The 13,072-nt window shown below is 51.2% G+C and overlaps 5 protein-coding genes across 5 annotated transcripts; 2 read left to right on the top strand and 3 right to left on the bottom strand.

The window, feature by feature from the left end:
- Positions 1-29: 29 nt before the first annotated feature.
- Positions 30-1,302, top strand: BJX67DRAFT_339462 (40S ribosomal protein uS19). The gene is made up of 4 exons (XM_071027661.1): positions 30-145; positions 232-250; positions 510-864; positions 945-1,302. Exons 1-4 carry the CDS (start codon positions 128-130, stop codon positions 1,012-1,014), a joined length of 462 nt encoding a protein of 153 aa, XP_070891409.1. The 5' UTR covers positions 30-127; the 3' UTR covers positions 1,015-1,302.
- BJX67DRAFT_339461 (S-adenosylmethionine-dependent methyltransferase) lies at positions 1,303-3,417 on the bottom strand. The gene is made up of 4 exons (XM_071027660.1): positions 3,150-3,417; positions 2,775-3,100; positions 2,409-2,714; positions 1,303-2,356 (listed from the first exon to the last, which is right to left on the bottom strand). The coding sequence occupies exons 2-4, from the start codon at positions 3,048-3,050 to the stop codon at positions 1,415-1,417; spliced, it is 1,524 nt and encodes a 507-aa protein (XP_070891408.1). The 5' UTR covers positions 3,051-3,100; positions 3,150-3,417; the 3' UTR covers positions 1,303-1,414.
- BJX67DRAFT_339459 (carbamoyl-phosphate synthase (glutamine-hydrolyzing) CPA2) lies at positions 3,412-7,965 on the bottom strand. Its single transcript, XM_071027659.1, has 3 exons — positions 7,136-7,965; positions 3,926-6,981; positions 3,412-3,871 (listed from the first exon to the last, which is right to left on the bottom strand). Exons 1-3 carry the CDS (start codon positions 7,488-7,490, stop codon positions 3,764-3,766), a joined length of 3,519 nt encoding a protein of 1,172 aa, XP_070891407.1. The 5' UTR covers positions 7,491-7,965; the 3' UTR covers positions 3,412-3,763.
- A 935-nt stretch (positions 7,966-8,900) lies between these two features.
- BJX67DRAFT_339458 (uncharacterized protein) lies at positions 8,901-10,812 on the bottom strand. The gene has a single exon (XM_071027658.1). It carries the CDS (start codon positions 10,685-10,687, stop codon positions 9,059-9,061), a length of 1,629 nt encoding a protein of 542 aa, XP_070891406.1. The 5' UTR covers positions 10,688-10,812; the 3' UTR covers positions 8,901-9,058.
- Positions 10,813-11,617: 805 nt separating this feature from the next.
- Positions 11,618-13,065, top strand: BJX67DRAFT_6698 (uncharacterized protein). Its single transcript, XM_071035297.1, has 4 exons — positions 11,618-11,707; positions 11,785-11,957; positions 12,015-12,088; positions 12,144-13,065. The coding sequence occupies exons 2-4, from the start codon at positions 11,786-11,788 to the stop codon at positions 12,654-12,656; spliced, it is 759 nt and encodes a 252-aa protein (XP_070891405.1). The 5' UTR covers positions 11,618-11,707; position 11,785; the 3' UTR covers positions 12,657-13,065.
- Positions 13,066-13,072: the final 7 nt, after the last annotated feature.

Genomic DNA, 13,072 nt, shown 5'->3' with positions numbered 1-13,072 from the left:
CACCAGGAGGCGGCAGATCGCGAGAGCCAGCCGAACGTTCCACCAGCGACACGCCATCCGACAACCATCTTCCTTTCGCTTTTCGAGATTTATTCGAGAAGCGACCCGAGAGGAATAAATCGCCAATATGTCTGACGCCGAATACGTGAGTGCCCTTTTTCTGACCAGAGTCGTATCGACTTTTGGTGGGTGAAGGAGTGGAATAGTATGCTAATCCTTTTTCTCTGACAGAACGCCGAGGAGGCTGCCGGTACGTTATTACCTGAAACAAACCCTTCCATTTGATACCTTGCAAAATCTCGTGAAATGCGCCGGGGAAACTTTTTATCGCCGATGGATACGTGGGAATGCGGGAAAGAGTCGATATGGACGAAAAGAAAGAGTTCAATGATGGGAGCCGTGGAAGAAATGGGAAGAGTGGGATTCAACGCATCCACCGCAGACGCATTCAAACAACCACAATCACAGCACTAGAAGAACAACCGCACTGACAGATTTCCCTCTTGCAGAGATCAAGAAGAGAAGACAGTTCCGCAAGTTTACCTACCGCGGAATCGACCTCGACCAGCTCCTCGACCTCTCGTCCGAACAGCTCCGCGATGTCGTCCACGCCCGTGCCCGCCGCAGGTTCAACCGCGGCCTGAAGCGCAAGCCTATGGGTCTGATCAAGAAGCTCCGCAAGGCCAAGCAGGAGGCCAAGCCCAACGAGAAGCCCGACCTCGTGAAGACTCACCTCCGTGATATGATTGTTGTCCCCGAGATGATTGGCTCCGTCATCGGTATTTACTCCGGCAAGGAGTTCAACCAGATTGAGGTCAAGCCCGAGATGGTTGGCCACTACCTGGGTGAATTCTCTATCTCTTAGTACGTCTCCTTTTATTCTCTTTCAATCCGTCTACGTGTCTGTGGATGGTGTTTGTGATTTGGCTCTAACTGTTCTACAGCCGGCCCGTCAAGCACGGTCGTCCCGGTATCGGTGCCACCCACTCTTCTCGTTTCATTCCTCTCAAGTAAAGAAGAAATGCTTTTCCGGAGTGTTGCGTGGAGGATTTGGGCGTACGGGAGAACAAAAACGAAAATACGAGAGGATCGGATGGATACCATATGCGTTTGACTTGGGTTCATCTGCTTGTATGTCAAGTGCGGGTCAGCTTTGCATCTCAATACAATGGTCTTGTCAGCATCATTCCGCACTAATGGACTCTACTTCCGTTCAACTGGATGTGGGGTGGAAGTCTTGTCTCTTTCGAGTATAGAAAGGGTCTAACTTAACGAAATTTATCTTACCTTCTTCACGCCTTCAACCCTCCTTGGCCCTTGTTCTAAGGCGCTATACGTAATACACGTCATTCGATAGACCCTGAGCAACCATTGACTTCAAATAGCCACCACAATCCCTCATTCGGCAGCTTGATTAATCTCCAAAGGTAATTACGCCCTCTGGGATAACCTTTTCTCCCAGCACTGAACGAACAGCCCGGTGCAGTTTCACCCACTCAGCCTCGCTCTCCTTTCTCATCAGCCCTGGATCTATCCCTCGCGAACGGCACACGAGATGGGTATGCGCAAAAGCTCTCTTTACCATCCCCTTCAAGCCAGGAACAGCACAACTTCCGTCTATTTTAGCCGCGAGCCCGTTCAACACAGACCAGACAATGGGACCAAGGTTCACCCTAACCTCACTCACTGCAGGCGAACCATCGTCGCCGACTTCCCCCAACACCTGTAGCGCAGTTTCGCGCTCCGTTTGCGTGAAATGGATGGCCAGTCTCGCCATTGTCCAAGCATGAACGATGCGTAGGGGGTGCGCTTCACTGGGATAAACCACGGGGTCAATATAGAGATATCGCAACGCGACCAATGGAAGCGCAGCTTTCAAGTCTCCTGCAGTGATCATAGCCGCAATCAATGCGTCCAGTGTAGAGACGAGGGGCTGTTTCGTGATAGGCCAGGGGTGTAGTATTAGGCTGTTCATGGTATCCATAAGTTTCTCGACGTTATTGGAAGCGGAACCAGACTCTAGCAGGCCGTATGCATCCTTTGCGACGTCTCCTATTTCCGCCTCCTGACCCTGAGCGTTCTCGCTTGAACACCTCTCGCAGTGACAGTCGAAAAAGTACCTTTCGCGCAGTTCCCGTCTCCGGATCCGCGGAGGGCTCGTAGCATCAACGTATGATATAAATATCTGATCGCCCCTACCAATCGGGCGAATAGCTTTGATGTAGAGTTCGGGGCCATCAAATCCCACGACCGAATTGAACTCGCAACTGTGATTTACGATCGCTGCGTAAGGGTGGAGATACAGACCGACCCGGTCGTAGACAGAAGTTGTCAGGTTGAAGGAATTCAGATCAAGCTAAATTCGTTAGAACCTCCCTAAATCAGTACGGAAAAGGAGTTGAGCTCACCCTCGCACTGAACGCAGAGATCAATTCAAGCTTCATGTCCGTGCCCGAGTACTCCTTGACAGCCATCGAAGAGAGAGAGATGCGTTCCCAATGCGCGTGATTCTTTTCGCGGATCTCGCGAATATGCGTCTCAAGCTGATAGAACAATTCCATTTCCTGGGGCGCATATGCATTCTTCTTTGCCGCCGTGCGCAATACCATCCGCAAGACAGCTCGTGCGTTATTAGGAAGAATCTTTGGCTTCAACTTCTTATAGATAGCGCATTCCATAGAATGACCAGATTTCCAATCCTTTGCTTGACAACTCTATGTAAGGTTCAAGTAAGCCGAATCCGTAGTCTTCTCAAGTGTAATAAACGTGCGCACCTTATCGCAATACTTGACCACCTGACAACCCGAGCAAGCCTTCGCATCAACCCCGTTTTCGCTCTCGGCCTCAAGCTGCTTCTTTCCAAAGCACCCAGAGCACGTATCTTCGAGCCTCTGGGTATCTAACACAGCAACGAAGGGGCCCTGGATGTGCAGCACGTCATCGCCAGTGCGGAAATCGGTAGTGGCGAAAAGACCCCTCCCTAGGCCATTTGGCGCCGGCTTAGGTGTTGTTCTGGTTTGAATTGAGGGTAGGAGGGGCTCTTGGGGCATAGTGGTGATGTTTTTCTTATGCTGCTAATGGTGTTTATAGCATGTTTGTTCTGGGCCAAAACGTTAGCTTGTGGTCTGGGGTGATTTCGGGGAACGTACCCAGTTAGATTGGAAGACTTGCGAGGGGGGTTCCTTGTGAGAAGGGCGGAAGGGATGAACGGTTAAATATAGAGGAGTATATTAGATGCCAGGCATACTGGCCTAGGTTAGAAGGAGTGAGTGGGTGGTTGTTTCCTTGACTGAGGTTTCCGAAGAGGACGTTGGAGGTCGCCGCTGAATTCCCCTCAGCGCCTTGAAAGATTTCTCCCCATACATTCGGGTGCGTAACCGTCTCACATATGCAGAATTTTTATATAGTATGTGAAGCGAAGTCGAGATTGGATATAATTGATATACGACACATAAATACACTGTCAATCCTGCCAAAAAAAAAATCAGATCATTCACGATATCCGGTTCGATGTCTTTGCTCGCTCAGGCCCATAGCCTGCCTACAATCACAGCACATCCGTAGAATAATACCCTGGAAAATATGCCTAGGGACGCGAAGGCGATACTGGCTACACATATGCCAGGTAAGCAAAGAAGTCTATCAAGATGGAGTCTCATCCTCTACCCCAACAAAAGGGCGTTTCTGTCTGGAAGTAAAAAGAGAACAGAATATGACACCGGGTTACTAAAGCATCCAGGAAACTTTTAGCCTTGTCTATATTTTACAGAAGTTTGCCGCCAACGAAGTCAGACCAAGTCCGGACTTCGGCGGGGATGCCATCGGGACGGGGCAGTTTCTGGTTCATGGCCTGAGCAAAGAGCGTGGCGGTCTATGGGATATATTAGCCTGAATTGACGGTGTAATTATCGGAGTCCAATCTTACCTTAGTTTCCATAAAGAGAGGAACGCCGAAATCAACCGCGTTTCGTCGCATAACGTAGTCTTCGTCGAGTAGGGTCTTGCCGCGGCTCTTCGCCAGGTTGAAACATCCACGGATATCGTACTTCTGGAAGACCTCACGAAGAGCACGTTTATCCTTCTTCGGGAATTCTATCACCTGCACGGGAACTTTGTCCCTGGAAGCAGATTCGATGTGAGCCTTGACATCAGTGCTGGCAGCGAAGAACTTGAAGCCCAGAGGCTGAAGATAGTCAACGATCTGGGACAGAGCTGGGTTGGTGACATCTCCGCCCAGAAGGATACCCTCGCCAGGCTCGGGCACACGGAAATTCATGGTGGACTGAAGAGAGGCCCAGTAGGCTTCGACAACATCCTTACCAAAGCAGGCAATTTCACCAGTGCTAGCCATCTCAACGCCAAGGAACGGATCAGCGCCAGCAAGGCGGGTCCAGGAGAACTGCGGAACCTTAGTTGCAAGGTAGTCGCGCTTGACCTCCATGAGGTCGACAGGCTCAGGGACGTCACGTCCAACGAGGGCCTTGGCCGCAACGTCAATGAAGTTGGTGCCGAGAACCTTGCTCACAAACGGGAAGGAACGGGAAGCACGAAGGTTGCACTCAATGACCTTGAGCTGAGGCTCAGCTCCCTCTTGGTCCGCCTTGATGATCTGCATGTTGAACGGACCAGTGATGTTCCAGGCCTTGGCGACCTTAGCAGCAATTTCCTTGACACGGCTCATCACCGGCTTCTCCAGAGAGGCGGGAGGGAGTACAAGTGTGGCATCACCGGAGTGAACACCCGCAGGCTCGACGTGCTCACTAATAGCATGCAGCAAAAGCTTGCCGTTTGAAGCGACGGCGTCAACGTCGATTTCCTGAGCACCTTCAATAAACTTGGTAATGACCACAGGGTGGTCAGGGGAGACAGCGCTGGCATTCACAAGCTTCTCTTTAAGCTCATCAGGGCTGTGGATAACACTCATGGCAGCACCAGAGAGGACGTAACTGGGACGGACCAGGACAGGGTAGCCAACAGACTCAGCGAAACGCTCAGCTTCAGCGACGGATGTCAGTTCTTTCCAAGCAGGCTGATCGACGCCAATGCTGTCCAGGATTTGAGAGAATTTGTGACGGTCTTCGGCGTTGTCAATATCTTTAGGATCAGTACCGAGGACGTGAGCGCCGCCGGTTTCTTGTAGGCGAAGGGCGATATTCTGGGGCAGCTGGCCTCCAACGGAAACAACCACACCGCTGGCACTCTCAAGTTCGTAGATGTCCATGACTCGCTCATAGCTGAGTTCCTCAAAGTAGAGCTTATCAGCGGTATCGAAATCAGTGGAGTATGTCTCGGGGTTGTAGTTGATCATGACTGTTTTCTTGCCCATCTTTCTCAGGGAGAGTGTTGCATTGACAGCACACCAATCGAACTCGACAGAGCTACCGATCCGGTAGACACCGCTTCCCAGAATAATAGTACCATGGTCGTCAAAAGTAACATCGTGGGACGTTGCGTTGTAGGTGGTGTAGAGGTAGTTAGTGTCGGCAGGGAACTCAGCAGCCAGAGTATCAATCTTCTTGACCCAGGGTCTGATCCCGAATCCTTTCCTGCGAGCGCGGACATCATCCTCAGTCGAGCCGACAAGGAGAGCAATCTGCTTGTCAGAGAATCCGAGTTTCTTCGACTTTAGCATCATCTCTTTGTTAACACCGAAAAGGCTGCCGATCTCCTTCAATTCGTTCTGACAGTCAACAATGTTCTGGAGCTTGTACAGGAACCACTTGTCGATCTTAGTCAGCTCATGGACCTTGTCTACGGAGTAGTTCTCGTGAAGCATAGCCTGGCCAACAGCCAACCAGCGGCGGTCAGTGGGATTCTTGAGGACTTCATCGAGGTTCTCGAACTTGTCGCCTTGGAATCCGACAAATCGGGGATCGACCTGGCGGATAGCCTTCTGGAAAGATTCCTCAAACGTGCGACCGATCGCCATGACCTCACCCACAGACTTCATGGCACTGCCAATGTCACGGTTGACATGCTGGAACTTGCTCAAATCCCAGCGAGGAATTTTGGTGACAATGTAATCTAAGCTAGGTTCGAAATTGGCTGTTGTGGTCTTCGTAACAGCGTTGGGCAGTTCAGGCAGAGTGTGTCCGAGACCAATTTTTGCAGCGGTATAGGCAAGAGGGTACCCAGTGGCTTTAGAGGCAAGAGCTGAGGAGCGAGAAAGACGAGCATTTACCTCAATGACACGGTAGTCAAGGCCATCAGGTTGCAAAGCATACTGAACATTACATTCACCAACGACACCAAGGTGGCGGACAATCTTGATGGCAGCGGTACGGAGCATGTGGTACTCCTCATCAGATAGTGTCTGACTAGGAGCAACGACAATACTGTCACCAGTGTGAATGCCAAGGGGATCGAAATTCTCCATGTTGCAAACAGTAATGCAGTTGTTGGAAGCATCCCGGACGACTTCGTACTCGACCTCCTTCCAGCCACGGAGAGACTTCTCAACCAGGATCTGAGGGGAGAGGGTCAAAGAACGAGACGCCAGATTCTTCAGTTCTTCGGGATTGTTTGCAAAACCAGAACCAAGACCACCCAAGGCGTAGGCTGAACGAACGATAATAGGATAGCCGACCTCATCAGCGGCCTTCAATGCTTCATCAACTGTGCCAACAGCAATTGATTCTGCAATGGGAATGTTTATCTCGTTGAGCGCTTTCGCGAAAAGGTCACGATCTTCACTTGTCTCTAGCGTCTTGATGCTAGTTCCAAGCACCTTGACGCCATAACGCTCAAAAGTTCCCATGCGGTTCATCTGAACACCAAGATTCAGGGCGGTCTGGCCACCGAAGGAAAGGAAGATACCATCAGGACGCTCCCTTTCAATGACGTATGTCACATACTCCGGGGTAACGGGAAGGTAGTAGACCTCGTCGGCAAGTTTGTGGTCAGTTTGGATGGTTGCGATATTCGGGTTGATGAGAACCGACTGCACCCCGGCTTCTTTGAGAGCTTTGAGGGCTTGGGAACCTGTGGATCAGAGCATGACAATTAGCACCTCCTTCAAAAAGGCACCCTTGTGGCGCTTCCCAATCCATCTTCTACCTGAGTACAAGCTTCCCACAGACGGAGCAACGCCGCTACCCAATTTCCGCGAAGTAGGATGGGAATTGGATGGACCTACCGGAGTAATCGAACTCTCCCGCCTGCCCAATACTCAACCCACCACTACCGATGACTAGCACCTTCTTGACATCGACTAAGTTAGCACCCGGCCTCACGATGCCGCTGGCGAATAGACTATCTCCCGTGGACGACTCCGAAGCTAATCGGCGGAGAGCGTTAGAGAAGGTGCGCAACTGTTGGGATCGCCATGGTGAAGATGTTTTTTGTTGCAATCGGAATGTGGATGCCGCCGAACGAGTGTAGGTTTGGGTTGAGAAAGAGCGCAAGCTCAGCGAAGACCGACGGGATTCAGCGAGGCATCGTTGGCGCAGGATTGAGGACGTAGCCTGCCCACACCGAGCAGCGAGGGCCATTGCGCACAGCGCTGCTCACGATGAGGTGCAAAGCAAGTAAAGCGGAGAGGTAGCAGGTCAATTGAGCTGAATCTACGCTCTACTCCTTTCTATTTTGTCTGCGGGGACTCGAGGAATGGATGTTCACACCACCGTACCTCCGAGGTCTGAGGTTCCTTCTCTCGGCCTCGACTAAGCCCTACCGTCGTCCCGCCTTCTGCCGCGCGCCCAAGATTGAGGAGGGAGTTGAGGAAAGGGCGAATTGAGAGGGTACCTTTTTCGTGGTGAGTCAAGGAGAGGAAAGAAGACGGTGAGCGAAGGCGGAGGGCGGAGGGACACAAAAAAATTTATTGAGGTCAAGACGAAGGATGAGTCAGTGCAGACAAACGGAGCCCGGGGAAGGTCAACGGGAGAAAAACTGGAATAGCGCCAGCAGGTCGAACAAGAATCTCCCCCAAAAACACTGAAGGCCGCCTCAAGACCAGCGCCGATAAGAACTCCGGTGTGTGGAGAGCCAAAAAAAAAGGTGCCCCTAAGGTGGGACCCAACAGCTTCCAAGTCTCGCAAAGCCCTCATTCTCACCGCCTACTTGATGGGCCAATAATACAGCGGCCACGTGAGCCACGGCCCGGTTAGTGGCTTATGTAAACTAATTGTAGAGCGCTCATTGGTCGGGAAGAACATCCAGAGAAATTTCCTTTTCGGGTATCGCGCCCTGTTGTAGGGTCCTAGTTCAGGAAAGATCGGATTGAGAGCAAGCCAGTTGCTTGAAAATATTCAAGATATCGGTCAGTTTGAGCCCGATAACAATGGTGTGAATATTCATCGGATTTTCAAATCAGGTGGACCACTTTCCGCCTATCGCTCAATCCCGAGCAGTGCATCTTCCACTGTGTGGTCACGTGCATTGTAAGCCTGGATGACCGGATGATCTTATTGGTGTGACAGTTACAAGCTCGGGCGTCGGATGCCAGGAGCATAGTACTGGTATCGAGGAAGTATTCTACGCAGGATCTCACCAAACGACCTGATTACAAGCAGAGCTAAATTCCGAATACAATGCTTCCAGAATCGAGAGGATTATTACCCCAGCGGAATTACTCCCAATTTCGTAAAAGCGGCTAACGGCCGTCAATGTTCACATTATATAATTTATCCACGCACCGCACAATATCATCGCCCCAAATCGGAGATCGAGATGGGAAATTGCACTTGTATGCCTCGTTACCTTTTTGTCTTGGAGGCTATCCTTGACCGACGCACATAACATTTTCTCTGTTATCTTCGCGGAGTTAGGCGAGCCAAATAGAAGTAGAATATTCCTAAAATTTTAAGAAGTTTCTCATGTACGGGCGACACGGGCAACCGGGTATGCGAGTGGATGATGAATGTAGATACATTGGGTACAAATGCCTTGATGGGAATGAGGGGCATACAACGATCACAAATCTCATCTGTGGTACTGGCTTTGCTCATTAAATAATGGACCAGACACACGGTAACCTGGCTATCGATCCGTTTGCCTTGAAGGTTGGCCAAATATAGTAAGTATATTGTCTTATATAGATTTCCTAGCACTCTTGATGCTACTAGTCCCCTGTACCCACTTTTCCATTCAGACGAGCCCATGGCCCTTTTGGGCGCTTCTCTGGCCGCGCCGGTCTGGTGCGAGACCTGGTAGACAGAGCTTCGGAGGTCCATATATCGCTAGGACCCTGATTTTCATCCTGCCCGTCCGCAAGCGTCTCTTCAAGATTCTGATTCAGGAGATCGTACACTCTTTGCAGCTCCCGTTCCGCGTTGCGTGCCTGTTCGCTACCATCGCCCACTTTCTGTTCCACGTATTCCTTCTCGCTTGACCCTGCCGCAGCGGATGCGAATGCCCATGCCTCGGCCATGTTCACAATTTCGTCCTGTTTAGCAGGGTCGGCCTGACTTAGCTCCCGTCGGGAGCTGATAGCCGCAGCAGCATGCTTGAAACGGGGTTGACGGGCAAGAATTGGATACTCGGGGAGAAGGTGACTCTCATCGCTCAAACGATTGAGGATGCGAAGAGTTGTGCTCTTCTCCTTTGCAAGCATTCCAGAGAGGTAGAATTTCTGAAGAGCTAGAGACCGTTGAGTCTTGGAAAGTGGGTGAAGGACTTTGCTCGCGAACGATAAAACCTCTAGGGGCTCGATGGGCAGCACCACCTCTGTGGAAATACCTGGAAGATCTGGAGGTTGTTTTGGAGGGTTTGTAGATGCTGTTGATACAGGCTGGCATGCCCTAGCCGCAGTCTCTAGCAAGCGTTTGCGGGTCCCTGTGTAGGTAGCGTACTGTTCTAGAATCCGCACTCGTTGTTCCTCGAGGATACGGGCAGACTCCTCGATCTCTTCTGCGGGCGGCTCGGTAACAGGAGCTTCATCGGTTCCACCACTACCAACCAGCTTCTCCTCTACCCATTTTACCAGTTCATCCCGGGTTTGTTGGAGTGCAGCGACCCTCACCGACGGGGCGACCTCGTCCGCTCCAACATCATGGCACTCATTCCGATCCTTCAGTTCTTCGTATAGCCTCTTTTCCTGGTCGAGTTGTGACTTCGCGCGGATCACAGCTCGTTCCAATCTATGCACCAGTTCCTCGATATTACCGTCCTTTGCCCCGTCATCCTGACCATCCCCTTGAAGTTCTTCAGCAAATGCTAATTGATCCCTACCTTCCGGGTTCTCAAAATCCTCGGCTTTCACTGTATCCCGTTCTCGTAGCTCCTGAAGATAATGCTCAAAAACCTGAAGCTTGGCATGCCGGCGCCGGTCACGGACGAGTCGAAGGTAAGATTGCAGCTCCAGAGAGCTATCGTGAGAGGGAGAGGGTGCAGGAGAAGGCTGCGCAGATGCCAATTTCTCGGAAATCAGTTCAAATTGCTTCCTTGCAGCTACATTTGCTTGCAATGCCTGCAGATATTCTTTCCTCAGCCCCGTAAACTCAGCGGGTATACGCTTCACTCCCGTCACCGCATTGCCGGGCACGCAGAGGGAAAGATGGGATTGGGCGTGACAGTCCGGGTGCTCGGGGCCATTATCGGCATAGGTAATATGAGAGCGGAGATGACTTGTCAATATTTGTCGGATACGGACGGCTTCGTGGCGACTCCTGACGTAAGGAGCGAGAGGCTTCGCGAAGGGAGGAATGTCAGAGGGGTTCGTTGCTGTCGGGGGCCTATTCTGAGGAGCCATGGGTGCCGGGGGGAGTTATCGCGCCCTTGTTAGCTCCAGGAAGACTCAGCAGGCTGGTCTGAAACTTTGACACAAAGTACACTTAATCTGAAACCCCGATCTGCCGCGACCCATCCTCCCAAGCCTCTTCTTCTGGTTGTCGCTTGTTTGTTTTGCTGTAGTCCCGATTACTTAAGCAGATGAAGTTTCACGTGATACGTCATATTGGCAAGGATGAGCACTGACGGCTCGAACCTTACATCATTGCCGTTCCCTGTCTTGGAACCAAAAAACAATTGAGGACGCCACTATAAATGCGGAATTTATGGCAATTTGTGGCTGAAGCCTGTTTTCGAGAGAGATGAATTCCACGCCCCTTCGCAACCACCCTGGTTGTCGATATCAACACCATCGGCGATGATAGTCGAAGCTCCGTGTACTTAGAAATACATTTGAACTGTTTCTAGCCATGCAGCCTCAGTAGCCCACGTAATTTCAACGACTATCGAGAGCATTCTTGTATTTATTGCTCCAACCTTCCTGGCACATATGGGGAGTGGGAAGCGGGAGTTGTTGCTGCATGAAGGTGAGGTGCAGCTGCAGCTGCCGCAGGCAGTCATGCATCGTCTGCATATGAGGGCAGGCGACAATGGACTTGGCCTTGATGATGTGGTTGTGCTATCTCGGTACTTTGACGATGTCTGGCAAGGATTGAGTGAAGCCGATACGGCCTGTCAATCTTCCATGGAGTCATGAACATGAACCAATCGAGTCTTCATGATAAAAACGCAGTTTCTTTGGGCGGCATTACATCAAAGATGGGTTTAATATGGAAATGTGAACAAAGATGTCTAGTGTGAATTGCTGACATGTCTCATGCATTCTCTTTGTTCAACTCTCCGACCTCCCTCCCTTAAGTCCCTTCCTTCAGTCTCGTCGGTATGCTTCCAATTTGATCCTTGGATTCCCCATCAAGGGGTTGCCTGCAGAGTCTCTAGTTGGACGGGTTATGGATTTATCTTCTCATAAAACCCCTTGAAGGTAGATTAACTCGTCTCCTCCCTCTTCATCCAACCCCATACGCTCCTTTCTCCCTTGTATCCTAAAACTTGTCGCAGAATGTCCTCAGAAATCGGCCAAGTTCCTTTCCCATACCCAAGATCCCGACCCCGCGCAGTGACAGACAAAATCCAAGCAGTAAATTCCCCTCAGATTCTAACATGTCGAAGCCCTGATGTAGGGAGTCAGGCTGGTGGAGTTGGTGACCATGTGCACATGCGGGCAGCATCCGGTACGGCCACAGGATAATACAGCTGAAATCAACCGTTGCTAATGGTGACCGGTTCAGGTTCCCTGCGACATCCTAAACCCCTCTCCCCTTCTGATATCCATTCGATCCTGGAGCAGGAGCAAGAGGCGATGGTGGGACATCGAAGAAGTATTCCGCTACGCAACTCAGACTAATCATGCTTCCTAGGTCAACCGCCTGTCAAGGGAGCTCTCTGTCCTCCGTCGCCGGACTGCCTCTGTCGCGTCAACGAACTCGTCGACCTCGACCACACTCAACGACTCTCTCGATGCGCTCCACGGATCACCACACATAGCCGGTCCCATATACCCCACAGCATCGCGACGACACCGTTCGTCCTCAAGCCTGAGCGCGTCGTATTTCCCAGTCATTCAGAGTTCAAGAATAAATGGTCGAAGCCGGCGTCCGTCCGTAGTATCTCCTCAGCAGTCTCAGAGCCTCACCTGCGTCGCATCCCAACCCCAGGAACGAAAGCAAGATTCATCAGCCCAGGACACACACAGCTCGCGCTTGTATTCCCACCGCAGCCCAGCGTCACAGCAGCGCACACTGTCAGGTTCGAGCACCTTCCGCCCAGAAGAGACTATTTCCATCCGAGAAGAACTGGAAGCTCTCAAGGACGAGAATGACGTACTGCGTCGGCGCATACGAGATCTCGAACTTCAGCTGCAGAAGAATTGAGCGTCGTGAACAGAGCGGGCAAATCCATGAACCCGTCGACGGCCGGGATAGCGCCCGATTTGACAATTGCCTTGCACATTTGCTTGGCCGCAGAAAAGTTCCCGAGCTGGTAGATCGAGTGCAGTTTTAGCCACAATTAAGGGCCGTTCCTGATCATTTTGGAAAGACGTTGTGTTGTGATACGGAGATCTTCAAGTTGCTGACCACATCTTCTCCTTCTCCCTTTCTGTTCCTCTGCCAATTCCAATGGGCTGCTATTTTTATCGGAACGCGACTGCTTTGCAGTCGGATGAAACCTACGAACATGATAGTAATCTAACTGTTGAAAGCACAGCCCACCGTGGCTGTGCGGACCAGGTGGTAACGTCATAGAGTGTGGCGGTAATCGTCACCTCGAGAATAAATACCCCGCGGCT

The sequence above is a fragment of the Aspergillus lucknowensis genome (genome assembly GCF_044049455.1).
Source record: "Aspergillus lucknowensis strain CBS 449.75 chromosome Unknown BJX67scaffold_1, whole genome shotgun sequence".
In the NCBI taxonomy this organism is placed as follows: Eukaryota; Fungi; Ascomycota; class Eurotiomycetes; order Eurotiales; family Aspergillaceae; genus Aspergillus; species Aspergillus lucknowensis.
This window is presented reverse-complemented; position numbering and strand designations above follow the sequence as displayed.

Excerpts from the sequence above, each read along its gene's own strand:
- BJX67DRAFT_339462 (XM_071027661.1), top strand. Across the intron at positions 865-944 it reads GGTGAATTCTCTATCTCTTA|CCGGCCCGTCAAGCACGGTC; the intron begins GTACGTCTCCTT and ends ACTGTTCTACAG.
- BJX67DRAFT_339461 (XM_071027660.1), bottom strand. The coding sequence starts at position 3,050 with ATGCCCCAAGAGCCCCTCCTACCCTCAATTCAAACCAGAACAACACCT. Across the intron at positions 2,715-2,774 it reads TGGTCAAGTATTGCGATAAG|AGTTGTCAAGCAAAGGATTG; the intron begins GTGCGCACGTTT and ends AACCTTACATAG. Across the intron at positions 2,357-2,408 it reads TCTCTGCGTTCAGTGCGAGG|CTTGATCTGAATTCCTTCAA; the intron begins GTGAGCTCAACT and ends TAACGAATTTAG.
- BJX67DRAFT_339459 (XM_071027659.1), bottom strand. The coding sequence starts at position 7,490 with ATGGCCCTCGCTGCTCGGTGTGGGCAGGCTACGTCCTCAATCCTGCGC. Across the intron at positions 6,982-7,135 it reads GGGAGAGTTCGATTACTCCG|GTTCCCAAGCCCTCAAAGCT; the intron begins GTAGGTCCATCC and ends TCTGATCCACAG. Across the intron at positions 3,872-3,925 it reads CTCTCTTTATGGAAACTAAG|ACCGCCACGCTCTTTGCTCA; the intron begins GTAAGATTGGAC and ends TATATCCCATAG.
- BJX67DRAFT_339458 (XM_071027658.1), bottom strand. The coding sequence starts at position 10,687 with ATGGCTCCTCAGAATAGGCCCCCGACAGCAACGAACCCCTCTGACATT.
- BJX67DRAFT_6698 (XM_071035297.1), top strand. The coding sequence starts at position 11,786 with ATGTCCTCAGAAATCGGCCAAGTTCCTTTCCCATACCCAAGATCCCGA. Across the intron at positions 11,958-12,014 it reads GCACATGCGGGCAGCATCCG|GTTCCCTGCGACATCCTAAA; the intron begins GTACGGCCACAG and ends TGACCGGTTCAG. Across the intron at positions 12,089-12,143 it reads AGCAGGAGCAAGAGGCGATG|GTCAACCGCCTGTCAAGGGA; the intron begins GTGGGACATCGA and ends CATGCTTCCTAG.